The 27,489-nt window shown below is 43.5% G+C and overlaps 1 protein-coding gene across 1 annotated transcript in view; it reads left to right on the top strand.

Moving 5' to 3' along the window:
* Window positions 1-4,566: 4,566 nt before the first annotated feature.
* Window positions 4,567-27,489, top strand: part of LRP8 (low density lipoprotein receptor-related protein 8, apolipoprotein e receptor) — a gene marked incomplete at its 5' end in the record, with an annotated part of 42,608 nt that continues 19,685 nt past the window's right edge. The window contains 2 exons of the mRNA XM_010146697.1: window positions 4,567-4,695; window positions 21,542-21,904. Of these exons, the coding sequence (XP_010144999.1) occupies window positions 4,567-4,695; window positions 21,542-21,904 (492 nt within the window). The remainder of the gene's footprint in view (window positions 4,696-21,541; window positions 21,905-27,489) is intronic.

Genomic DNA, 27,489 nt, shown 5'->3' with positions numbered 1-27,489 from the left:
ACTAAGGCAACAGCAACCTGGCCTGAGCTATGGGGTGAACTAGTGTGTCAATGGGGTAGAAGCCAGTGTTCCCAGCACCCATGCTGAGGTGAGGAGAGGCAAGAGAAGGAAAATACCAGTGCAGACACACCTTCAGCTGTGGTAGTTACTTAAGTCACAAGATGGATTTTGTTGAAGTGTGTTTCTTATGCACCCTAAATACTTCAAAGGGAAAGTATCAGATGTAAGTCAGTAGGGAGTGCAGACTGGGATACACATTCATATATATAAAAACATACATATATATAAGAAAACAACTATATATGCAAAATTGTGACTGTGATATTTTTTCTGAATAGCAAATCTCCAGCAATTTGGAACTCTTCAGTTTTGAATTTCCCTAAGCTCTACCTATCACCAGCCTTCTCTTCTGAACAGTTGCTCATTTAACAATTGTGCTTGTTTTGGCTGGAACCATAGAGGTACCAGTCCTGTATGTGGGCGGGTATAAACATTGATTTTGTTCTGGTACATCTCTGAGATAGAACTGCCAGCTATGACAAAAGAATATTTAAGGGCAATATTTGAGGAGAGGAGGTCCCTCTTAAAAAACATTCCTTTGAAAAAAAAGTGGACAAGTAAACTGTTGCTGGAGGAAAGAGGGAGGTAAGAATTTTAAGCTCCATAATAAAGGTAGTAGTGAAAATTTTGCAGGAACAATTTCGTAGCATGTCAGAAATTAATTAAACCATTATAGTGTGGTATTTTCTCTGTTGCAGACTGAAGTTTTAGGTTGGGATTTTTCTTCTGAAGAACCTGTGAAAAACATGGAGGGCAGTCTGGAGAGGATGGGGAGTTATTTCAGCAGATACAGAGAAACAGTTCAGACCTGTAAAATGATGTATTTCCACAAAGGGCATTCTTTTCAGTCTGCTGTTGAAAAGTCTTGTGGGTTTCCCACCAGTAGAAGCTGCTTAATTACATTTTGTGTATGCTCTTAGAGTACCTGTTTGGTGAGAACCTGACAAATGGTCTTCTGAAAGTAAATCAATTCTGTTTTCTTGGGCTTCCTTGAATATACATGATGTCCGGAGCCTGAAAAGCACAGCAGTGGCACAAGAGGAAGCAAACAGTGGGGCGCCAGTTAGACTCTATGGTTCTCTGAAAGACTTTGTAGCCTCCTGTAAAGAAAAAGAAGAATGTGCCATTGGCGGTAGTGAGTAAATGGAACCTTCTTGTCCTCTTTGCTCTTGTCTCCTTATAAATAAACCATTGTTGTCCATCCTTGGCATTTGCAGTTCATTGTGATAAATTGGTCTTGATGTGTCTGACATCTCAACCGAGTTGTTTAATGGTGCTTTTCTGAAAAGGCAGATCTTGCTATAACTTGCATTGGTCCACAATATATCCAGGGTAAGAGCACTTGCCATCACATACAGCGCTAACCCTTTCCTTTCTGGGTGGGTGAAGAGGAAAGTAGGAAGTAAACATTTTGGTCACATAAACCCAAAAGGCCTGAGTTGGTGTAAGCAGTGGGCAGAGACAGAAACGTTAAGTCTGGATTGACGTAGCTAAGAGCCTGCTTTACAGCATGGACAACAACATCGAGTTCAGTGGCACTGCTGCAGCATCTCTGAGGGTGAAACCCAACTTGCTGAAATAATGCAGAAGTATTTTCATCTGAATTTTGGGTTGAGTTTTATGCAAGATCTCCCATCTGTTATCTGCTGTGTTTACAAGTTATGCAGAAACCATTGGAACAGAGATTTGATGAACTGTGACCAACAGCAGCTTCTGTTGCTGCATTCCTGAAGGTTCAAGCTTTGATATACATGTTCTAAATGTCTGTAATTACTCTGTCAGCAATATGATTGACACAGAGATTGCTTTCCATAAATCGGAGTCTTCTGTCCATACCTTCCCAAACCTTTCAGCTTCCCAAAAATATTAGCATCTGCCCACAGCAACCAAGCAAAAGTAGTGCCCATACTTTAAACTATGACCAATAAATCACCTTTTTGCTGGTTTATGATCACAGTGTGTTATGATTTTATAATTTCATAATTATATTTCACCTTCTTCAAAATCAGGTGTGTGGGAAGTGTGCTCACCTGTGTTGACCCACTTATTTCTCAATGGAGATTTACTACGAGGATGAAAAAGCTTGTCCTACTTGGCATCAAAACCAAATTTTTTCCATCACCATTGCCTGACCAAGAAGAATTAGAACAATTTTTTTGAATGTGGACTGACAAGCTGATTAACAAATGTCTCCGTGCCTTTTTTTGGTCTCCCAGTTTTCCCAGTATGCCTAGTCCAATACAAATCTTTTTCTTGAATGAAGTGCACAGATGCAGTAAGGAGACAAGTTTTTGAAGTGCAAAAGCATAGAGCTCTATTTGGAGTAATAAATCTAGCGAGAAAAGTTACTTCTGTCTCATGTATTTTAGGCATGTGTTTGCTTATGGTAAATTGGTGTTAGAGCATGGGGCAGCCTAGAAGCAAACCCCATCACACCCTTGAATTCAATGGGGGGAAGAAATGAGGGCTCAGCAGGCTGCACGTGCTCTGTCTCCTATGGCCACATGCAGGATAGCGGGAGCTGTGACCCCGTTGTCCCAACAGCAAGCTCCCGTCTGCCTGGCCTTCTGAAGCCGCTCCTCAGCACTCACGGTTTGGTGGTGAAGGCATTTGGGAAGGGGTCGCTGGCTTTCGGTGGCTGTGGAGCTGCATACCTCAGAGCTGAGAGGTTTTGGAGGCCTTGATGGAGGAATGCAAAGACCAGGTAGCTGCTGGACACCCCAGTCACGTCATCCCTTTGCTCAGTATTTGTGGCAAAAAGCCCTATTTTCACTGATGCTGCTTGGCTGGTCCCTCAGAAAACAAGGCAGCCCTGCTGTTGGGGTTTGGTCCCTTCCCCGCAGACACACATTGTGCCTCTCCCACCTCCCCAGGCATCTTGTGCTGCCTCATTCACATGGCCTGTGGCCATCCCCGGCCCTTTCCCGGAAGTTGCCATCTTCTCCTCGGAGTTGTCACCTCAGAGGGTGGATGGCAGTGAGGTGAGGCCTCTGACGCCTTCTGCCCTGGCCCCTGCAACTTTCCAGTGTCAGGTGATTTTTATTACTGACCTGCTGGTAAAATAGTCAAAAAGCCTAAGTATGTGTTTTTACCCTCCTTCCCTCCCCCCCGCCCCATAGATCATGCAACATTCATACATGTTCTTTAGATATGCAGTGAGCAAATATCAACAAAAATGCTGTCTTGCCTCAGGGTTATAAAACTTCATTACATCTGTTATGAACTGTCTGTGGCAGGACCTAATTTTTCTTGTTATATTGGTTGCCCACAGCTGCTAGAAACTGCTTCTTACAGCACTTCAAGGTGCTAAGACAGAGGAATCCTGGAATTAAATGGCACTGCTCTCTAAGTGGCTGATTGATGCTTTGGAGCTGTAATATACCCCTATACAGCCTTTCTGTGCAGGTGGAAAGGGAGAGGTATAATTTTCAGCTCTCTTGCTCAGTACTTGGGAAACTGATGGACTTTGCATAAATACCTTTACGACAGCAGGCTAATGTGAAATACAGTTTTAATTTAGAATTTAGGTTCTCCCTTTTCAGTAGACCTGCAGCCATACATAGCGTTATCATCATTAGTACCAATGGAAGAACTATTTGAAAACATGCAATTTTTTTTAAAGAGAGAAATTAGTCTGTTTAATAAGCAAATCCTGCCAAACTGGATGATGATTCCAGAATACTAAACAATTGTCTAAACTGTCGAACATTATGCATTCGAGCAGCTTTGTCACAGTAAATGTAGATCTGTTGCTCTTTACGCTAGTATGAAAAAAAAGAAAGGAATTTTGGCAATGCAAAATAGCTATAAGAGAACAAACTTCACAGCTTACTTGGTTCCAGATAAATTTGGCAGGTTTTTTTTCATAGTTGTATTCTTGCATGTACTGGAGGTTTTGCTTCTTCAGGTCTTCTTGTGTCTCCATGTCTTGGATCACAGTTGCCTTTAATTTCAGCAGTTACAGTTAAGTTTGTTTAATGTGTGTGAGTTCATGCTTGTGCTTGCCACTTTTTCACCAAGTTTACTGACCATCGTCTGCCTAAATCATTAAATATTTGGTTTTCCTGACTTAATTTGAAGTAGTATTTTCCCAGTAGTTTGTCCAGTAGTACTGCTGCTATGTGCAGGGTGCTCGTGTTTTAATAGTAAAAGCACAGTGTGTTGGGGGCTTGAAGCCACCATAACCAGGTAATGCCTTAACAACCATCTTGGTTCTTAGGTGCTTTTTTTCCCTTTTATTTTTTCATAGAAACATGCTGTGATTTCTTTTGAGGAACGTGTACAGGATGTGTAAGCAGCAATACCTCAAAATGAGTGTTGACTTGGGATTTGATTACAATATATATCAGGATTGAGCCATACAAAATAAAAGTAACCTTAAAAGTGCAAAAAATGTTAAGTGATGTCTAGAATTGTGTTTAACTTGGGTTTTTTTTGGTTTTGTGGGGGTTTTTTGGTTGTTGTTGGGGTTTTTTTTAATTAGTATTTTTATTTTTATTCTTCTAGCCAAGCAAGTATGTCCAGCTGAAAAAATTAGCTGTGGAGACTTAAGCAACAAATGTATCCCGTCGTCCTGGAGATGTGATGGGCAGAAGGATTGTGAAAGTGGTATTGATGAGGCTGGTTGCACTCCTGGTGAGTTAAAGTAATACTTTAATATGTATGCAACATCTCCCTTTAGCACTAGAAAACTCCTAGAGTGGCTATTACAAATTGCATGTAAAGGGATGACTTTTCCTGCCAACAAATTCATTCACTCTGCATTTGCAATGCTAAGTAGTGAATTTTAGAAAAAGGGAGAAAAGAAAGATTCTCCAGTTGGAGCTGGCTGGAATATATAAAGTGAACTCTATGGCAAATTAAGTATTCTTTTACTACTGTAGCAAAATATAGTTGCTCAGTTTGGAACGTGGTGATCAGGGTTAATACCCAGGTGATGTGGTAAGGACTTAAATGACAGTGTTCAAACCTTCCTCTGTGGTAGCTCAGCAGCTTACTGCCATGTCCTTCCTCCTGCCGGGTGTAGCCCTATAGGCTTAAGAGTACCTTCTGCTGGGATGTAATAGACAGGCCTGGACATTTCTTTGTTAATAGCTTCATGGTTTCACTGGACAGAGAGAGAATGATATGCTCTTTACTTTCACTGTTTTAAATTCAGTCCCTAAATGGCCATTGCCTTTTATTAGGCCTTTCTCTGCTGAATGAAAGAGCTCTTTAACAGTGTTTTCCCTCTGTGAAAACTCCTACACTGTGTAATCAAGCCATTTCTCAAACTGCCTTTTTGATAGACTAAACATATTTAGTTCTTTATGCTTCTTGTTGTCAAATATTTTCTTTTGAATGAATACTTGACTCATTTTTGTGGCCTTCTTCAATATCCCAGCTGATTTTCCAACTTTATTTTTATATACCACCAGAACTTAGGGAATATCAGTCTTAGCAGTCTGTGCAGAAGTAGAATGACCTTTCTAATACTGTTCTTCTATAACTCTATTTGTCATTATTAAATTCTTAGTGTGCAAATGATTCCAGGTTGCTAAGAAGCTCTCTCATGGTCTATGTACTCACTCCCCTATCGATATTTCTGGTGTTGTGCATGATATCAGCAATGTTATTTTTACTTCCAGATTATTGGCGAAAGGGTTGAATGATTACGTGCAAGCACACACTGATGTTTCTTCATTTGAAAGCCAAATTTGGGCTCTAATACCCGGGCAGTTCATAATCCACATTATATCTTTTCATTACAGTTTTGTAATGAAATACGTTTTATATGATTATTTTGTGGTTCTGAGTAAAACACTGAAGATAAATTTATGTCTTTGCAGCCAGCTTTATCAAACAAAATCTAGTCTTAGCAAAGATTTTACTCTCTGAGCAACCTGTTCTAGTGTTTAGCCACTTATTGTAAAAATGTTCTTTGTCCTTTTTTACTTTTTCCTCTGTAAGAACTTGTGCCTGTTGCCTCTTCTCCTTTTGCTGTGCACTGCTGAGAAGAGTTGGCTTCCAGCTGCGCTTCCTCACCCCTTTAGATAGTGGAAAATTGCAATAAGACGTCCCTCTAACTTTCTCCAGGTTAACCAAACCCATTGTCCTCAGCCCCTCCTTTTATATCATGTGCTCCAGCACCATAACCATATTGCTGGGCTTCTACTGGACCCTCTGCAGGTTGCAGATGCCTCTCCTGTACTGTCAGCGTGGCACTAAACTGGTCATGGAATTTCAGATATGACCTGACAAGTACCACCTAGAGGAGAATAACCCCTTCCCTCAACCTGCTGGCCTCACTCTTGCTAGTGAAACCCAGCGTGAGGTTTGTTACGCACAGAGCTCAGTAGGAAGGTTCGATGTGACTCCGCAATTCAATTAACTACAGATTAGACATGAAGTTTTTCAAAGCACCTCTGTTCCATGTTGCACATGACTCAGAGGCCCCGGCGTAACGGTACCACGTTAGTGTGCTTGCACTGAGCTTGTGTGGCACAGTTCTGTTGGGTTGGCTTGCGAGGAAAAGGCATAGGTTGCCTTAAGTTGCCTCCTGTTTCATGTGGAATTAAGTGCATGTGCACAATTCCTAAGCAATAAATTATTATGGTGTGGCAAGTTGGTAATGTGCTTATACCCCTGGTCCTGTGTCCTTGACGCTGGTGATGTTTTGGCAGTTCTCAAAAGTCTTTTGTTTGTTTTCTGTATGAAACTTTGTGTTCTTTCTATAGCATATGCCATTTTTTTTTTCATTGAATGTGAGGCTTGAGTTAGAGACAAGTTTAGAAGAGTATTGTAACTGTTAGTGAAAAAAGTACCCTTTTACCAGTATGAGTTAGTGAAATTAAAACAATATTTTTTGGTGTGTCTGCCACCACCAATTTAATGCTGCTGCTTACACCAGTAGGACTTGTTTCACAGTCTTTTATTTCTAATAAAAATCGACTTGAAATTGCTTTGAACTTTTTTTCAAGGCTCTAGGTAACCCTCAAAATTAATGTAAATATGTTCTGAATGGCACATAATTTCAGCATAATGATGCTATTAGTGGATTTAGAAATAGCTGAGTGTTTCTCTTCTGGATGTTTCAGCATTTCTATTCTTCCTTGTCTTCCACGATTTTAGTGTACATACGGGTTCTTAAAATGGAAATTTAATCCAAGGACAAATTACCATCTTCTGATGGTTGTTGGGTAACTCATGTGAAATGAGTCAGTGACTCCCGTGAGTGGGGGGTGTGTTGGCCCCATGTAGGCTGCCACCTCGGTGGGCGCACAGTGGCAATCTCTGCCAACGGGTCACTCCTGAGTCTGAATGTGGGATGAGCCATTCTCCAGCCAGCGGACCAGGCAGAAAGGCACTGACAGGCAAACTTGGAGCTTCCTGGGTGGGTGCAAACATCAGAAGCTTTCAGTCCTGAGATCTGTTGACTCAGCACCTTTCAGAGGCATTAAACTCCCTTTGAGAAGGAAACAGGAGGCCCTGCTGAATGGCTGTAGTGGGAGCATTTTCATTGAGGTTGCTTGTCAAATTAAGGAGTTTTCTTCATGGAAGAGAATAGATGTGTTAATCTGAGAGCTTGTGGAGGGTTGATAGCTATCCTCTCTTTTATCCAAATCTGATAAACCTCACTAAGCCTACCCACTGATGCTCTTTTAACATTCCCATTTTTTCTCTGTTCAGAATCCTTCTTTATGCATTTTCTCTTATCTCAGCAGCACACAGTATCCTGACCAAAAAAAACCAACCCACCCTCAGTTCCTTTCTGGCTTTCTTTAACCCCTGCACTCACATTTTTGTTCTCATTTTAAATGAAGCTGCAGCACCGACTGTCACCTGGAGCCCCTTGGAGCAGGGCATCCTGTCATAGCTAAGGCTGCACCTCTCACAGAGCTGACAAACTTGTCTGTAAATGGATAAATGTTTGGAAGGGAGTTTATTTGTGCTCAGGATAATTTCTTGTGCAATAAACAAGTGGAAGATGACTTGAAGGTATTGTGAGTGAGGGCATCCAGAAGAAAAACCCTAAGCTCTTTCTAAATCCTTGTTAATAAAGCTATTACTTTGAGCTAGTGTGACATTTTAACTGTAGATATTCCTATTTCTTGATAGGAATAACTGTCTCGTAGTAGTATTCTTCTTCAAAAGAACTTGGTGTGGAGTTTATGAAATTAACTGAGCCTGCAGTTCTGCATTGGTCACTTGTGCCACTAACAATATTCTGCTGGTATCCAGATACAGGAGCAGGGACTGGTTGTGCTGAGGCTGTGCCAGAACCTGTCCCTGTGTCAAAATGTTCCCAGTCCGAGTAAAGGGAGGATCTACTGCAGGAGAGGAAACTATTACCATTATGGTAGTAGTGTCATTGAAAACTGTAAGAATAGTGCAAGTGTATTGTGGTTTTCTCTATGTCTGCTTCTGGCCTCCAACAACTTGCTTTTCAGATACTGTTAGGGATTTGATAATTCTTGATGGATTTTTCTTCTCGGAATTATGTAATTGCTTTTTGAATCAATGTGACATTTATCCAGCATAGCCAATGTAGGCGCTGGCACAGCCAGCTAGAAGGAGAAAGCTGCCTGGGGACAAAAATATAGAATATGACTAAGAGAACCTTCTGTTTGGTTTGGGTTCTCATTTGTGCTTTGTAACCATGTCCTTGGTGCATCATCATGCACAAATGGAAACAAACTGGTGTTCTACATTCCTCTACTTGGCTTTTAGTCACTGTTGAAGGCTTGCTGTTTCAATTGGCACTCCGTGTAATCTGAAAAAGTTTTGTCACAGCAGTGTTTTCTCTCAAGGAAGGAGACAATTTGCAGTCTTGTATGCTGTCCTTGTGTAACCTCCTTTAGGCAAAGGGCTCAGCTGCAGTTAGCAAGCTCTAACTTACGTGAGTGTAGGTATGCTTAAAAAAAAATGCATCATCTCAAACAATGGATAAGTCAAATATTTCCTTTGAGCTTTTCATCTCCCCCTGTACAATCCAGCCCTATCAAATCTAGCCTTAGGAGTAGGAAAGCAGACTGTATTCATCTGAAATAAGGGTCCTGTTTGCCAAGTCTAGAGTGAGAAACAGTTTGATAGATGAAATCCATTAAAATAAAAACCACAGAGATGTATAAAACAGACTTTGCTGTTCTGTTAGGCCTGGTCTAGTACTAGTGGTAGGCAAGCAGTTACTCTCATAAGCAGTCCAGACACTGACCCCATCACACTGCTCGGAAGCCATTACCAATGGATGGTAAGGCACTTTGTTGTTGTTCACCCATGAACTAGGAGGAAAAATGGTGTGATCTTCACCCTGTGGCAGAACTTCCCAAGGAAGCAATGGAAGCTGTGAATTATTTAACCTGCAGTAGATAAAGCACCAGTGATTAGGGATCCAGATTTGTGTCTGCACAAGCTGTAAATGCACCAGGGATTAATTGTGGATATTAATCCTTGCATGTAGGTAGCTAAGTGCCTGTCTGCCTAAATAATTTACTTCCAGCAGGTAGGCTTTAAGTCCATTGCTAACTTCCAGCACACAAACAGTTTTTGAAAATGCAAACATCTCCCTTTTAAAAATAGTTTATAAAAAGAAACTTATTTTTCAGTTCTTTGGAGCAGAAGTAATTTGTGTCTTTACAATACTAAGTGTGTTGTAGTCATAGGTCAGCTCCTCTGAAGTAGACATCAGCAGTTAATAATGTAAGAGCAGTCTTGAATTTGTTGGCTTGTTGGCTTCCTCTTTCTTATTTCCCTGGCTGGGGTTTTGTGCTCCCTGTGTACCTAACCCTTGTCACAATCGGTTGGACAAGCTTAAGAATGCGTTTACTGAGACTAAAAAGACAAATTAAATATGAGAGACTGTAATTAAAGCGTCACAACTTGGGGTCAGTCTGGACTTTACTAACTACTGCAGAACTTGTTAAATCTCTGCTAAGAGAGATACTCACCACTACTGTCAGCTGCTCAGGAATGCAGAGAGCATTTCAGTATGGCTTTCGAACATCCTGTCACAGCTGAAATGCGCGTTGCACCCCTGTAATGCACACTCCTGACAGGACTCTGGGATGGTCAGCAGAGAGAACAAGGCCCCATCTCTTCTGAATGTGTTACTGGTTTTCACGTGGACCACTTCTTGCACCCAGTGTGGAAACTGTCTTGCAGATGAGGAGTTGGAGGTGTACAATTTTCCCTTTCCTATTAGTCAGATACAGTGAAACGATGTATTCATTGATATATTGATAGCATAATAAGCTGTTTTCCCATACCGTGATTTGTTCTCCTTACCTATAGTACAGAGACAGCGATCCATGGGAACTTGTGCAGGCAACAAACATGCTTAGACTGATCTCATAAAATTGTCAAGAGTGAGAGCCAGTAATTTCTGCAGGAGTCTCATGTCAGTGACAGCCCCATCACCAAGAGCATCTTCTTTTGGACCCTCATCTTCTGGCTTTCCATGGGTGGACATATATCTCAGAATCAGTTCTAGAATATCAGCCCTGTGATAGGATATGCAAGATTAAAAATGAACAAACTGGGTAAAGGGTTTTTTTTTTAATTAATAAGGGAAACAACAGTAAGCACAGCCTTGCTCAGCTGCAAGCCGCGTGTCCTTGCCACGGTAGACTTCACATTTCTGTGATCTATCTATATCACTTGTAAGATCCTCAGGCCAGGAACTTTTCATTCATTTTTTCCTGGCAGAGCTCCAGGCACATGAGTGATTCCCTATAAAAAGCAGCAGTGCACACAGTGAGGGGCCCTTTTCTTGGAAGGTCCAAGTGCAGAAAACTCTCAGAGTCAATTCTTCCGAGTGCCCAGCTCAGCAGCTCTCGCGTCACCTGAGCCCTTGGCAGGAGGCAGAATTTAAAGCAGGCTGAAGCTGGTCTGATCCCTCCAGCAGATCCACCTCGTGATGAGCCAGCTGAAGTGGGGAAATTACAAAGCTGATTTAAAGCCACCTTTCTCCACACTGCTCCTACGCTTACATGTGTGTGTACACAGAGGTAACATGCAGTCCAGCAGTTATTAGGCTTTCCTCTTAATTATCCACAAATCTTTGTATACAAACAGTTCTTTCATACCCTTCTTCCACAGCTTTGTGAAAAATCAGCATTTGGTGAGAGCATGCTTGCAGAGTGTTCTTTGCATCTACTCTTTTTTCCCAGTGTACCTTCAGGGAACCATTGTAAACGTACCAAATTCTAAACTGTCTTGTTTTCATATTGTGTTTTTGTCTATTATGCTTTAAAGAATAAATTATTCATGGAACATACAGATACGGACAATTTATCTGTAACTGAGGGATCAGCACAGAGCAAATGTGCAGAGGCCACCACCAAAGCCGCCTGTCATGAGCAAAGCACCACACAGTACTGGAAACTTCATTTCCAGAATGTTACATGCATCTGTTCTTTTTAAAATCTAAGCTCAAGAGACAGCAGTAGGGAAAACAAATCCATTTTGCCCTAACCATCTGCAGGTAGAGCCCTGACACGGTTCAGGCCATGGCTTTAGGATTGGTTTAATTCTTGACTTCAGCAATGTCTATCTTACCTCATGCAGTATTTTACATTTAATTATGGCAAGCATGCAGTATATTAAAAATGCAACTACCTTCATTTTTCCTGTATGAATACAATTAGAGGTAACTACCAATCTCATTTTTCTTGCTGCTTTGTTCTGAAAGAACTCAGGACAAATATGATTATGGGCTGAGATTCCTCCTAAATAACAATGGGGATTTTTCTGCAATTACTACTGCTTTCGAAGGAGCTCTAATACTTTAAGCAGTGATAAAGTGGCAGCTGTACATGTTTAATTTCTGAGAGCCAGGGCATAATGCACAGGCATTAATCCCTCCAGCTGTCCAGTAATTAAACATCATGTAAAGCCCAGAGGATATCATTGCTGTGCTACCTTATCTTATTTATGAAGGACTTTCATTTGTTAAATCTATAGTAATTTTCTTTCCATTCTTGGAAATAATTGTGGATTCCTCCACCATGGCAAGTGTACTCAAGTTACAGCTCCCTTCTGTAAAATGACAGGAATTTCGGGCTAGCCATGTCTCTTTTCATCACATGCTGAAATAATCATGAACAGTGATAGCAGAGAAATGATTCCTCTACAGACACAGACACAATACAATGGGCTTTAACGCCATTAAAATTGGAGGGTTTCGCAGGGAGAACATATGGCAAAATCTGATCCTTTAGGTTTGATCTCCCTCTGAGCTGACTGCAGAACAGCACATCACCACGCACCTAGCCTGGTAACGAAGGTAACCAACATGATTGCCCTGATACTCTTGCTGTACTTTAGCTGGAGAACTTGGCGTCAGAGGAGCAAAAATTGGCCTGTAGTTATGTTTGTCTTCTGGGCAGTCTACCTTTCAGCAGTTAGAGCTCTTGGAGTTGAAATAGGCAAGAAATTGCGTCTCTTATTGCCAAATATGATTGTATTTCATGTCCCTGAAGTGCTTTCCTCATAAGAATGGAGCTATAATTCTAAGCCTATTCATCCAAAAAGCAAGAATCTGTTTAGTTTTATTAAGGGAAGTCTCCTGTAGCTGTCAGTGCCAGCAATTGTGTTACGATGGCACATACGTGGGTAGGAGTTCCATCCTTCAGTGGCCATGGGTACATATGCGTTACGCTAATTAACGAGTGCTTAAACAGTTATGCTTCCTGAGCATATGATCTGAGGACTGAATCAGAATCGGTTATCTCGAACTCAGTACAGTCCTACGCAGGAGAGGACCATGTAATGTTTGATGCAAAACCAATAAAAGCTGTTTTATGAGTCATGTTAATGGATAAAACAACATCTGAAAGTTATCTTAGTGGCTGAAATATGCTGTTTTCATACAGAGGAAGATAGAATGTTTGGATTAATTTTGCTTGTATTTTGCAAAGAAATTTGTTTGATAAAATGTAACTGGGCAGGTTTCACTCACAATAAAATAGACATGAGTACACTTCTTCTTTCCACAAAGTTTAAAATAATTGCTCATGTTGTACACTTGATTCATCATCTCAACCCAAACTCAGCAAAGCGCTGCCTTCTGTTTCAGTCATAGAAACTGAAGGGCAAATCCTAATGCCATAGAAATCCCACTGCTGTTAAAGTGAGTGCAGCTAGCACATGGCCCTTGCACTTCTAATTGCAGTGCCTGTCACTTGGTTGCTTAAATTTTCCATTTGAGTGGAAAATCTAAAACATTTTTTTCTAAAAATGATTGCCATTCTTTAGTGGAATCGTGAACACATTATGTGGGTACATTGTTTATATCATATAATGGCTGTGCCCCTAGTATCACGTAAGTGAAAATAATTAGGGGCTGGTTGTTTCCTGAGAAGTCTGCCCATCTCTCCCCCTCCCAAAACCACCACAATGGCCTTGTCTTTATAGACTGGTCAACACGGTATGTGCTCGTATTCACGACCTTGAATCTGGCTACGCCAAATCCTCCCAGTTGTCTTGCTGTGTCCTCAATCCTTCATTTTTAAGGTACTTTTCCCTTCAGATCAGTTGCCTTGCCAAGTCTTTTATTTCAAAAGCATCTTTTTAATTGTTACTGCACCTACATTTAGACTCACTGAGGATCTCTGTTCCTGGAGAAATGTGAGACAGTTGGCCAAACTGGGGGTGTGAGATGGGACAACTGTTTAGTCTGTGCTCCGCCAGAAGAGTTGTTAATGCCGTGTTCGAAATGCAGTAAATATTTAAGTCTAATAGTGGAGCAAACTGCAATAGGAAGTATCTCCTCATACAGAGAATTCCCATCAAGCAAAGGAAATTGGTGGAAGTGGAGCTTTTACGGGGCAGCACCCTCATTGCTGGCAATGTGCGTACTGCTTTGTCCCTCTGCTCAGCTGAGTTAAAACCCGTGCACGCTCCGTGGCTGCAGCTACCAGATTACCAGCCTGAGTCCAGGCCTTTCAGTCTGCCTTGCCTGTTTGCCCTGTCGGTTCAGAAGCATATCCTAAGGGTGGCCAACGTGGCTTTTCTTTGCTCTGTTTTTGACAGTTATGCCTGTGCAGTGATTCCACCAACGAAGAATTCTACCTAAGAATTCAGATTTATTTCTTTTTCTACAGGTGTTTTTGAGGTGCGCACAGTTTTCACGACGTGAGAGAGCTGCACAAGCATTGGCAGTGCACGTAACTTTGTAGTGTCAGTTGCTGCTGCCTTTTCTTACCTGCGTTCAATGAGGATGAGTGTTGTAGATTGCTACAAACCTCCAGAATTCTCTTCTTAGTTATGGCGGTGTAAAAGACTTGTTTGATTCTCGTGGAAAGGTTCAGTTTTCCAACTGGTTAAACTGGTGCTGCCCCTGTGCTTGAGAATGTGTGGGTAAGGAGGAAGTGGCAGGCCAGCAACGTAGCTGTGGCCCAACAGACGGGGATTTCAATTCCTTGCCTTTCCCAGACAGAAAAATAACAGAACTTGCACGTTTTCTGAGAACAAACCAATTATGCCATCATTTGCCAGGGTGACTGAAGTGTAGTTTTTGAGATTGTGAGGGACTCTCTCTCCTGAGCTGGACGTTAGAAACCAGAAAGCGATGGAGAAAACAGGCAGGTGTATAATAAGGCCGTTTGTGCCTCTGGGTTAGCAGGTGAGCACAGAGCAGAAGCCTGCCCAGTGGATGGAGGGGGAGATCAGTGCCTGTGGTTTAAACTCTGCAATGGCAAAATTAACTCCTGGCCATGCAAAAGGACTGTGCAGGCATAACCACAGGGAATCCCGCTGGATCCAAGAGGTCCATGTACGCGGTAATGTGGGTTTTGTGTGCATTGTCACAGGTTCAAGACCCTGCTCAGTAATGCTGTGTTCTGATTGCTGAAAGAACGTTTATGTATTCCTTAGCACTCTGGAGTTTGTGTGATAATATTAGAGCAGCTGTTAGTTTCATGGATATTATCAGCTGGTTCTGAGGGATTTGCCAAATTGCTGTAATTTATGCAATTTCCATTTTAATAAGCAAGTCATGTCTGAGGTAATAGGAGTTAGCATGTCCCATACAGGGTCCAGTTTTCGAAGTCAAAAAACAATCCCATGAAACACATCCCCGCATTTTTTTTTTTCATTTAAATTTTGGCTAGTACCAAATATTTCCAATCTGATTATGTTCCAATCAGAGTGTAAGAGTGATGATAGATTTTTATCCCCACGAGATCCCCTTGGGGTGTCCTGGATTTTAGCAAAAAGCTGCACAGTATCAACCTTAGGCATTCTGACCATCCTTTTTTTTTATTCCCAAGTTGCTTTATTTTACCCCTAAACCCTCTACATTAGATTCACTAGTTTTTATTTTGAACATTTGCAGTCATTTAACAGAAGAACCTGTGATGAACTTCCTAACACTTTCCTAGTATGAAGTAAACTGGAGGAGACTGCAAGTATGAGTTAGCCACCTTATTGTACATAAGTAAGATTAAAGACAGGGAAGAAATTCAGAGTGTGCATAGCTTTTGTACGTAAGCTGTTCTCTCCATAAATTTGGGGGTCATAATTCTATTTTCAGAAAATTAAGCCACTTTAAATGAAGATATGATTCTCAGGAAATACATTCTAAATCAGTAAATACGTTTTTGAACCAACTATTATTTATCAGCAGGGGCTTTGGCATCTGGTTCCTCCATTATAATTAACTGATACTATGCAAATACTGCTCCAGAGAATGGAAAAATAACTCATTTGTGTTTGAGGGGAGCAGTGTGGCAAAGGCAGTGAGCGCATGCAAATATTAATTTGCAAGAGTGTGTGAAATGGCTCCTTAGCTACATTAGTGATTTGAACAATATCAGGAATTACTATTCCTTCTTCAGTCTTCGTCTATATGGGCTTTTTGGTATCAATCACCATAGCAACAACCACTGTTAGTAGTGAGACTGCAATTCAGCTGCATTATTCCCTCCATGGGAGGCCTGTCATTTTTTCAGAGCAATGTGCTTCAAGGTCATCTTCATTTACCTCCATCTCTTCTGTTGCCCTTCTGGAGGGCAGCTTTCCGTGGGAAGCTTGTCCTTCTAGGCATGAATCTGTGCTGTGAAGACTGGAATTTGACCCAAGATCTGTATGAAACATTCAGATATTTGATAAGCACACCAATTGTCTGCAGACAAAACAAATAATGGTACAATTAAGGCTGAAAATACGTGCTAGTTAAGCTTTCCGTGGGAAGCTTAGCCTTCTAGGCATGAATCTGTGCTGTGAAGACTGGAATTTGACCCAAGATCTGTATGAAACATTCAGATATTTGATAAGCACACCAATTGTCTGCAGACAAAACAAATAATGTAGGTACAATTAAGGCTGAAAATACATGCTAGTTAAATAAAACTGACATGATGACAGCATTGGTAACTGGCCTTTAGTTCCGCCGTAATTTAGCCTCTCTGGACTCTGACCTCCTTAGCCATGGTCCAGCTCAGAGATTAATTTATGTGGGCTGTGGTAGCTGGGTTTGCACTCCGCACGGAATACCTGGGCAGATGGAGCTCAGGCGTTCTGTTCCTGCAGCCATGTGGAGCTCAGATCCTAAACCTCACAGCTTAGGACAGTCTCTGAAGTCCACCAGCCTCTCTTGGCAGTGTTGTAGCAAATCTCTCCCTCCCCAGTCCAAATGTTATTACGCACAAATTATCCTTTGCTTTTTTTAGAAGATCTGTTATCAGATTTAAGCAAGCAAGAAATTTTGACCAACACTTTAAGTTGCTTTGGGGAGAGTGTCGGAAAAATATAGTCCAATAATTCATCAGTAATTACTGTTACCCGCTTTACCGCAAATTTTACCAAACCATTACCTTTCTTTAAGCCATTCATGTAATTTCAAGTGAAGCTGACTTTTTTGGAGGAGAGATATGAATTAAGTATCTGTCTCTTACTGAAAAGCTAGAAAATCTTCAATTATAGATTAGCAGTGGCAGCAGTTATAGCCCATTGTCCATAGTTCCCAGCTCTTATTAATGATGGATATTCTGTTTATTTCATAGTTTGAGTTTTATCCATATTAAGGATCCATGCTTGGTAGAGATGTCCATTGTAGAAAAATTGTTATGTACAAATATTTTTTTTTTTTTGAAATTACAGTTCTTGGAGAGTGCCCTGTATCTTTAGAGCATTCTACTTCTCGCTATAAGCACATAAAAAGCCTGTGATAGAATTATCTTAATTTTTCAGTGCAGTGCCTGAGCTAAGATTGTGCCTGCTGCACCAGACTACTCACTAAAGCCTCTGGTTAAATCCTGGCTCCAGGCAAAAGAGAACCAGCTGGTACTGAAACACTAACTCCATAACTGCAATCTCACTTATTTTTTTTTTAAACTTCCTCTATCCAAAACCCGTTTCTGCTCCACTCTCCTCAAAAGTCGTGACAAGGTTGCAGCGGGAGGCTGTGGGGCGAAAGCTGTGACAGTCATGCTATGCCATTGGTATATAGTACAGTCAGAAATTAGTGCCTTTGGTCTATACTGTCGTTAGGCCAAAGCATGCGTACACTGTCATTTAGATGTGATGTTCTGTTTCCTAAAACCATGAAGAACCTTAACGGTCTTCAGTACTCTACAAAACTGCTTTTGTAATGCTTGTTTTGCCACTTTGAAGTCTGTTGGTTAAACACTACTTCTTGACAAACATTTTCAAAATTTCTACTGGGATCACTTCATATTTGAAGTAGTTTTTTGCACCTTAGAGTATGACATTTATTAATTTCTTTGGCATTAAGGAAAACAAGCTAAATACTTGTTTCCTTTGTCTTGTATGAATAAATTTACAGTCGGACAGGTAGCAAAATCAGAGACTGCAAACAAATTGCTCAAGTCAAAGAAAAATACCCTAGTGATCATTTAATTACTATTTGCACATTTCCTCCTGAAATGCTCTGGAGGGGAGTGAGATGCTGTAGTGATGGGACTACCCAGGTACCCTGAGAGGCTGATAAAAGGAGATGTGAAGTAAACTGCCCCTGGGACTTCACTTCCCCATCCTCGTCTCTCCAGGTGCTCTGTGTAGTGCTGCTTTTTATTGGGCTCTTCAAACCATCACTGAACCATGCAGCAGGGACCCCAAAGAGCAGAGCGTGCTGGCGCTTGCCTTGGTACAGCGGGACTGTAAGCAGCTTTTCTCCTCTGTTGCCTCTTTGCGCCAGAGGAAATCCCCGAGTGGCTGGAAGCTGCAGCCGTTGCTTTATCCTGGCATGCCCTGCGGATTTTAGCTGTCAGAGAGGATAATGGAAGGGTGAGAGGAATTGGGACGTTATCTGCCTTCCTGGGGCCAGAAGGAAAGCCGGCTGCACATGGAGATGGAGGTCTCTGCTGCAGGCGTGTGTCACCCAGGACTGTCCCATTTCAGCTGGCCTGAAGATGGTCGTTAGGTCTGTAAATGAAGAAAAGGGCGTTTTTCTTTCCGGAGTTCACCAGGAGGTACCTAGAGCAGCCTTCTGTGGTGAAGGACCCTGTGCTCCCCTTTGGCACTGCCACTGGCTGCTAGCACACGCTGCAGTGGTCGCCATAGCAGCTCAGGTGGCTGTCTAGCAGCCTCCTTCTCATGGCACAGCGGCAGCAGTCCACTGGTCTTACTGGTTGTCCCAGCAGTGCATGCAGATGGAAAGACCAAAACACAAAGAGCAGCTCTTCTGCCTCCTGGGCCTTGTCCCAGTGCAGGGGCTGCCCTCTCAGTGCTGGCGCCGCTGCCCCTGGCTTTAGCTGTGCCAGGGAGTGGCAGGAGACTGATCCCCACCTAAGGACTGCGGTGGTGGGAAGCGGGAGTTAGCAACAGCCGGACTGCTGTGCAGGTTCAGTGGAGAGAGAGCTTGCAGTCTCTAGTGCTGTCATCACACTAAATTTAATGTTGAAAAAGAAATAAAATAATCATGACCATGCGATTTTTCTAGCTAGTGATTCACAAGCTTGACTGAGAAAGTCCTCATGAGAGGTTACAAAGGCTGAACTGCTTCTCTTTTCTTCTGGCTGCGATCATCAGTAATTCTGTATCTGTACTGGGATTTGTAGGTGCAGAGGAGGAGCTTTTGTGCAAACTTCCATTGTCTGTATCCCACACATATGTTTATCAGTCACTAATTTGCCAGTGCAGCAGATTTCTGAAGGGAAGTGCTTACAGACAGAAGGGAGGGGTAGAGGTGGGACCAGGAAAACAACAAGGGAAAAAAGATGGGCTCATTATAGCTGAGGGGGAGGAAATTAAAGCACATTTGGAGTGTGGAAATCATTACAACCTTGCCCAGAAATTAGGGATCAAAGGACTATGCAAAATTTTGCTCACAGATCTGTTCCTCAGATTCATCAAAATAATGCCAGAAAAGCAATTTCTTCTGCTCAGCCTGGATCTGTTACAGAAACTGTACATATCCCTAGAAATACTCCTGCTTCTCACTTCCTTTTTTAAATAGATTGGTAAGTTTATAACTGTTACCTTAAATTTCCACTTGGCAGTTCCATGTATTACATCATCTAAAGAGAGTTTGGTTATACAGCTGTGTACTGATCAGTAGGTTTAACAGATTATTGTATTTCTAGTTATGGGATAAGGATAGAAAAGTATCTCAATGAAGAAAAAGCAGAATTTGGGTGAAAACTGGAGCATTTTAATGGTCTCAATTCTGTCATGCAAAAGAGGGGTTTTTTAGATGCTTCTCCACCAGACTGTGCTATTTCTGGTCATTTGCTTCTCCACCAGACTGTACTATTTCTGGTCGTCATGAGAGGGATTTATCTCCTAATGTTAGTTGTCTGATCTCAGTTCCCTCGGTTTGGAGAGGAGAAATACTAGCCCCTCCAAGGGATGGTTCTTATCCCAAAGTAGGTGGCAGGAGTTGCCTGTTGAGGGAATCTCTATGTCCAAAATACTCTACCGAGTACAGGAGCCTGAGCAACCCACTTGGACCAGACGATATTTTGGTGTCTAACACTAGGTGCTCCTTTGGTGGGCACACTCTGTTGCATTTAATTATTGGTGTCAAGTTGGGCACAGAGCAGTGTGCCCTGAGATCTCTTTAACATGTATCCCTGTTGGAAGGAGCTTGGGTCATAGCCAGTGCACGGTAGTATTGCACCAAGGCAGGCAAACCTCTTTTTCTTCTAATTAGATTGCTATTCTGGTAGACACAGTAACATTTGGAAAACCTGGGGTTAAATGGGTCAGGGCAGGACGGGATAAGTATATATATTGTCATGGTCTGGTGTAAAACTACGGGCTGCTTAGGTTAACAGACAGAGCCCAGCGGTTTTGCAAGCTAGAGTGTAAATAAGTATCTGTATACAAGCAAACATGTTCTTAATTGCTAGATAAATGGAATTTCATTCCAAGGTATAAAACAGACATCATATTTCAGTAGGATGCCGCTGGCTTCCTGTCACTGGCTGAAAGCTGGGGTAAGACAACTCCTTTACAGAGATTGTGCTGCTTTCCAGATGCGCTTGCCATGACAGCGATCGGTGCCATCTGAACTGTGTGGTTTATCACAGGGGCTCTGCAGATAAAAGAGTAAATAGTTCTGCTTCTGAAAACAAAGAGACTCCCAAGTTCAATATAAAAATAAAAAGTTTATTGTGATTTATTTGTATGTATTTATTGTACTTGTCATTTATCAGAGCCATAACTTTCCTGCAGATGACTAAACTGCAGAAGCTGATTTCTTTTTTAAGAAACTACCTAAAAGTACTTAGAGATAATTTCTTCCAGGGTTTTGCCTCCCCAGCACCTTGATGGACTGAAGTGACTGTGAACTGCACGTTGTTGGAGTACCTGAAAGTTTAATTTGAGCAGGCTTCTGTGGTTCAGCTGTCCATTAGGCTTGCAGAGTGCTCCACTCAGCTTCCTATCTGACAAACGTCTCATTTGTATGTTAATGTTCAGTTGTGATTTCCAGGGAAGGCATTCAGTGTGTTGTAAAGGCCCTTACTGGCAGATTGCAGCTAAATTGATGCTCGACTCACTAAATATTTACCCTACACATCCCACTTAATATGTCCAAAACCAGGCACACTGTGAAATCCTGAAACCTGATTCTGTGCTTGTGAAACTCAGGAAGCTGGTAATGTCAGCGCAGAGCAAAGCGCTCTGCGAGTCCACCAGCGCGTGCCGGCACACCTCCAGCCTGCCCTGCAGCCTCCCCATGCTTTCCGTGCTGTCTCCCCAAATGCCGGGGCTTGCCTGGCTGCTCCTGCCTCAAGACCAGGGCAGGGCTGCCCATGGCCCCCACTTTTCCTGCCTGCAGTTTCCCAGCTCCCCTGCCCCTTCTTGAGGGCTGCCCATGGCCCAGAGGGGCAGTTGGGAATGGTCGTCTTCCCAACTGTGCCATAGTATGCCTTTTCCCATTATCACTGGGAAAAATGTTTTGGGTTAGAACAGCCACGGTAATGCTTTGGTGCCCTCCTCCTCCCCATCTCAGACATTGCTGATGTGCTAGAGCTGGTACAGTGGTGAGGGGTAGGCTGGAGACCTTACAGTTCACTCGTTTGCTTTTATTCCCAAGCCTGTTCTCCCAATGAGTTCCAGTGCAGTAACAAGTCGTGCATCTCCATCATCTTCGTGTGTGACGGTGACAACGACTGTGGGGACGGCAGCGATGAAAGAAAATGCTCCCCTCTGACCTGCAACCCCAACGAGTTCCAGTGCAACAACAGCGTGTGCATCCCGGAGCTGTGGGTCTGTGATAACCAGCCGGACTGCGAGGATCAGTCGGACGAGTCCGTAGAGAAGTGTGGCTACGATGCCAAGTCCCTCAATACCTGTGCAGCTCACGAGTTCCAGTGCGGCAACGGGGAATGCATCCACCTGAACTGGAAGTGCGATGGGGACGAAGACTGCAAGGACAAGTCGGACGAGCTGGATTGCCGTGAGTGTCTGCGGGGGCAGGGCTGGGGGCTCTGCTTTGTGGGGGAGAGGGGCCAGAAGGCCACTATGGGCTGTGTTTTAAGGCAAGTCTTTGATGTCTGTACAGCAATTGTGTGCCTGACAAGCAGCGTTTGTGTCCCAGATGGCACGGCTGGGTGGCCAACACAGCAGGGTCAGGTATATCCCAGACTCCTTTTATGCTTTCTCCTTGAGGATTCAGGGTGGGGGTGCAGGAGCTGTTGGATGGTACCATACCTCAGCAGAGATCTGTTTCGCTAGAAAGACAGGGAGTGGAAATAGAAGGAATGTTCAAAGCCCTCAGGCTGTATGGTAGGGTCACAGCCAGGAGGTTAGAAGCCGCAATGCTAAAGGGAATATATGATCAGGAGAAAAAAAATAATTAATTTTCTGCCTCTGAAGTCAGTGTATAATGAACAACGCAGTCAAGAGCAGCACCTCTGAAGAATCCAGTTTGAAATGCACTTTGAGCTTGGCTTGATAAAGGCACAGAGCTAATAAATAATGGATTCCTTTTCAGCTGGCTTTATGCATTTAACATGGTGTTGTTGGTGTGCCTGGTATTTTGAATGTTTCATCCATTTTTAGCCACTAAAGTGTTCAAGCTGGTCACTTACCCAAGAAGGGAGGGAGAGAGAGAGGCACGAAAATAAGAGCAAAATGTTTGCTGAAATATTCATAATCACAAGATTGAAATAAAATATTTACATAGCTGTATATATTTAGCAGCTCTGACATTGGGCCACCTCTGGGAGGGAAGGCAGCAACCAGCTGCAGAAACCAGACTTTTTTACAAAGGTACATAAGAAAATTTACCACTTTTGCCAGCACCATCTTTTCATACCCATGGCAACACCGAGTCCAAGCTGGTGAGCTCAGAGCAGCTTTGTGGGAGAGCCCTTCCAGGAGAAGGGGATCACCCCCTCCCTGAGGCGGAGAGATATGAAAATTCAGTGGCTTCCTTAGCAAGAGGAGGAGGATGTAGCAAGTCCTGGACCCCACTGGTTACACTGCAGGGGAGCAGGGCATGAGCCACAGATAACCCAGGAGCTGTTGTGTCTTTAAAATAGCCAAGAGCTCCTTTAAAAGAGAGTTGAGAGCGGAGTAGGAGAAACCACATACATTTTAGGAACAGAGCAGCTTTGACTGCTGGGTACAAGTATATCATTGCCATCAATTCCCTCCCAGGTAGGGATGGATTAGGTAGGATGTCTTTTCCCTGATCTCCAGGAAGGTGACACAGGAGCTGACAGCTCTTGGGCAGCAGATACCCAGGCAGTCCTTCCAGGGACTGAAGCATCACAGGGACAGTGGAGTCAAGAGACAAAGTTGGTTTCTGGCCTCCGTTTCAGTATGAAGTGACTGTAAGAAAGCCAGGCAGGAGCATGTCCAGTGGAGATGTGCACTGCCAGCTGGGACAGCCTGTGTTGTTTGATGCCTGTTTTCACACTGAGACCTCCTGCAGACAGTCCCGTACTTGCATCCCCTCGGAATCAGGAGGCAATGGCTAGGCCCACATTGCAAACACGGATGAAGAACAGGTGTCTGGCACAGGGGACTCCCACCAGAACTGATCTCTGTCCCACAGGCTACATTCCCTGCATCCCCTGGCAGCACGGCTGAGTTTAGACAACTCAGGAGAGGGAAAGATGATCTCTCTTCTGTTTCCAAGTGGTGAAAGAAGGGAGCAGCTTACAGATGGTGCTTTCCGATGAAACGTATCTAAATTTCAAGCTCAGTTGGTCAACCTGAAAGGAATTCAAGTCTTTTATAGGCCCCGTTTACTTTGACCGTGGTGGGTGAGAGGGGTGAGACTGTGCCCATATACCTTGCTGGGGCAGAGGGAGCACCCTGTTCCCCAGCTTCTGTCCTTGACCTGACAGACAGCAACAAGCACCTGAACTGGGAGTGCCCAGATGTGAGGCCCACAGGGAGCGTAGCTCTGGCAGCATCCCTCTGCTACAGAGCAGCTTCACCAGGCAGCACCTCCAGATAGGCCAAGGGCAGCCTCCCTGGGCAGAGGGCGCAGCTGGACACCGCTGCAGCACAGTGCTGGCAACCAGGAGGAAGGAGGAAATGTGGCAAAAGTGACTTGAGACAATTATATCCCTGACTAGCGGAGATTTAGCACCCAGGGTGTTTTTCCCAGTAAGTCTCAGTACAGCACCATGTGCAGCTTATCCACCCAGGGGAAACGAGGCGGTGTGCTGCTGCTGCTGCTGCTTTCAGTCCTGTGGGCCAGGGAACAGTGGGATTCAAAGCCCCAAGTTTTAGCTACTGCAGTGCTCTTCTGCACAGGGTGCCTGGTTCTGCCCATTACACCCGGGCAGACTAGTTATCACCCCGTTGCCATGGAGGCGCATAACCCTGCTGGTGTGTACACCGTGGGCAGCGTAGTCTTTAAGGTAGTAGCCAGGAGAGGAGCGCTCCTGCAGCGCTGAGTGCTCGTGTAACCGAGGGGTTGAGTGGGCCAGAGTCAAAGCTAATGCTGCTTTCCCATGCAAAATGCAGCTGTTGCTTGGGTGCACGTGCCTGCAGTAATAAAGTGACACTTGAGTGCTCTGGAAACACAGCATCACTGTTCATCTGTCGGACTGAAGAGTTTAGGGATTGACCTTTCTTTTTTACCTCTCCAGAAATTCTCTTTTTGAGATCAGTACCGCGTGGCACGCAGGGAGTTACGGGTGTGTGACGCTGCTCCGTCCCCTCAGCAGCAGGGATGGCACAAGTTTGACTTGATTAAAACTGCAGATACCAGCACTATGTCCTCTCTTACAAATGGGAATCATAGGGGGTTTGCAGTGTATGAAATAGAGGGGTGGGAGCTAATGCTTTAAAAAATGTCATGAGGCCATCACCAGTCATTTGTTGTAATCATTGGGGGGGGGGATAAACAAGTAGAGCAGAAATGAAGGGTGACAATGGGTGAACAGGTTTTGGCAGTGAGACAGCAAATAAATAGGAGAGAATGAGTCATTTCAGGAAAGCTGTGTAGAACATTGAGTGGTTGTTTTATTTTCTCAAGCATATATATCAAATATGTCTATATATTTATAGAATGAACGTTAGGTTAGCTTTATTAGTCTCCAAATCTGGAATGGTCATATTTTAAAATGTCCTTTGCAACTCACTTTAGGGCATCCAGGTGGGAGAATAAGCAGTGCTTACAAGTGACACCTAGGAAACAGATCCCCTGAGACCCAACCTCACACTTTTGTGCGCCTCTCTCTTCATCTATAAAATGGGATTGATGCATTTTGCAAATGATGGGGTTTTCTTGAGACTGTTACCTGTGGGAGGGGGGGTACAACAAACAAGACAGAAGAAACACAGGCTCAGACTTGGAATCTGGAGTATATCTGCTGAATTTGAGCAATAATGGGAAGTGTGTCTGAGTGTGCCTGTTAATACAGTAGAGCTTTGGTAAATTGTTTCATATTTGATTTGCAGAGCAGAGGAAATGGCTGTAAAACTGCTGAGATTTTACTGATTTAAACCCCCCCAAAATAGCACAGCAATTTTCTGAACATCTTGTCAAAATAAACAGCACAGCTCTTCCCTCTTCTTGGGATATTGCTCTGCTTTGGGAATGACCCTGATGGCAATCTGCTGGCAGCTCTGCCAGTGGTGCTGACATGGGTTTGTGTCCTGGCTTCAGGATAACAAAATTCCTGACCAACTCCCCTCAAACTTATGCTCTTCAAACCAGGTGTAAACATAGAATTCTCTCCACTCCTACTGAAAAATGCACCAAAAATAGACATGCTGTATATGCACTTTAATGTGTTTGTGATCAGTAAGAGTTGTTATGTATCTGCTCTTTTTAGATGTCTGTTAAGAGGCTCAGGGGCCATTCCTCAAAGGTCTGAACTTCCACAGCTCTGCTGGAGTGAGGAGTGAGCCAGGACACCAAGCCTAGTCTCCAAACTTCTGTCTCCTCTCCTTGAAGCAAAAGCTTTGTGCAGTGATGTTGTACCATCCCACATCACTGTCTTGCAGTCCCTGTAGTAACCAAGCTAGGAGCTGTGCTGTCGTTTTTCTGTCTTGTGGTGCTTGAGCAACGTTGTGTTTGCAGTTCCTGCACAATTCTCCTTCTTTTTAATTCGGTTTAGGATTAGAAACCCTTCTGTTCTTAGCATCTAGCTATAACTGCTTTCTAGAACAGCTTTGAAGATTACAGTTGAGGACAACTAGTAGGTTTTATAACAGATGCCATCCAAATCCACAGCTGTTGTCATGTAGGTTTTCTTGGTAAACTGGAGACCTGTTCCTGCTCCCAGAAAGACAAGACCCACCTTGGCTTTAATTACCTGTAGCACTTCTAGGGGGGGTTAATACTTACAGGTAGAAATGGAGGACCATCCTTCCCTGTCTCCACACGCAGAAGTTGCTACAGAAAAGGTGAAGTAAACTGTTTTTCATGTTGGGGGTGAAAATAAGCAATAATTGTGACATGGGAATTTTCAGCCGGACAATAGGAAAAGCTTTGCAGTGGCCAAGGTTTAGCTTGGAAGTGGTCAGGATTGCCTAGGGGGAAGGTGGCTTCTCCATCGTCAGGGCTTTCTCCAGGCAGTGGTAGTGCATGGCAGGAATGGTTCAAGCAGAAGGGCCTCTGCCTCGCTGCAGGAGCTCTCAGTGCCACTTCCAGAGCTGTGGTCTGCAATTGTCCCAGACCCCGCAGCTTCCTTTCTCCCTCTCCTTCATTTTTCTCCATTTCAAGGAGCAGTTCCTGTGTGCTTAGTTTGGAGCTGCTGTCCCAGATGTCCTACTGAGGTTTCCCATTGCTGTTCCTAGGTTTATTAGCTGAAATGTGGCGACACAGCTGGTCCTGTAACTATGCTTATTGCTTGGGAGTTTTTTTCTCACTTTGCAGCTTTTTATAAATATAGTGCATATGGCTTTTCTCTCCAAGGAGCAGTGCTATTTCCAAACTTTTCTCATGTGAATACTGTGTACTTCTAAAGGCAGAATTTCTCCCTTCCCCCACCGGCCCTGTAGTTGCAGCTTTTCCTGTCTCTTGTGCCCTTCGCCAGCTAAAGATGCCCTGGAGCTAAGTCCAGTGAAGCAGTCATGAACCTGGATCCTATGTCCTGTGGGATGCAGTCATCAATAATGCTGAGCCTGTGTGCAACTAATACTTTATAGTATCGATGCTAGCTCCCTTCATGTCTGTGGCTCTTCCTGGGTTATCTGAAAGTAGTAATTTTTGTATTAGAACCAGTTTGCCAGATTGTCAAGGAAGGTCTGCGACACAGCTCTCACCTCCCGTGTAGTAACATCAGTGCTGACCTCCCCAAGCTATTCAGAGGCAGTGATTTTCTGTCACATGATACCCGGACACAATCAGCAAGATGGAAAGGCTGGAATCAAGAGCTCTCCAGGACGTGCTGCTTAATAGGATTTTAAGAAAACATCTGTAAGACGCTCCCCTCAGAAATAAGCTGCATAACGTTTCTCGGGAATAAGGACCCTCTTTTGCCAGCGAACTGGAAGCTGCAGCCCTTTGCTGGCTAGCGAGTGCCTGTACCCTTTGTCAGCGCAATAATGGTCCCAGCTCGGGAGGTCTCT

The sequence above is a fragment of the Eurypyga helias genome, unplaced genomic scaffold (genome assembly GCF_000690775.1).
Source record: "Eurypyga helias isolate BGI_N326 unplaced genomic scaffold, ASM69077v1 scaffold10872, whole genome shotgun sequence".
Taxonomy (NCBI): Eukaryota; Metazoa; Chordata; class Aves; order Eurypygiformes; family Eurypygidae; genus Eurypyga; species Eurypyga helias.
Note: the sequence above shows the minus strand (reverse complement) of the source record. Positions and strands in the feature narration are given on the sequence as shown.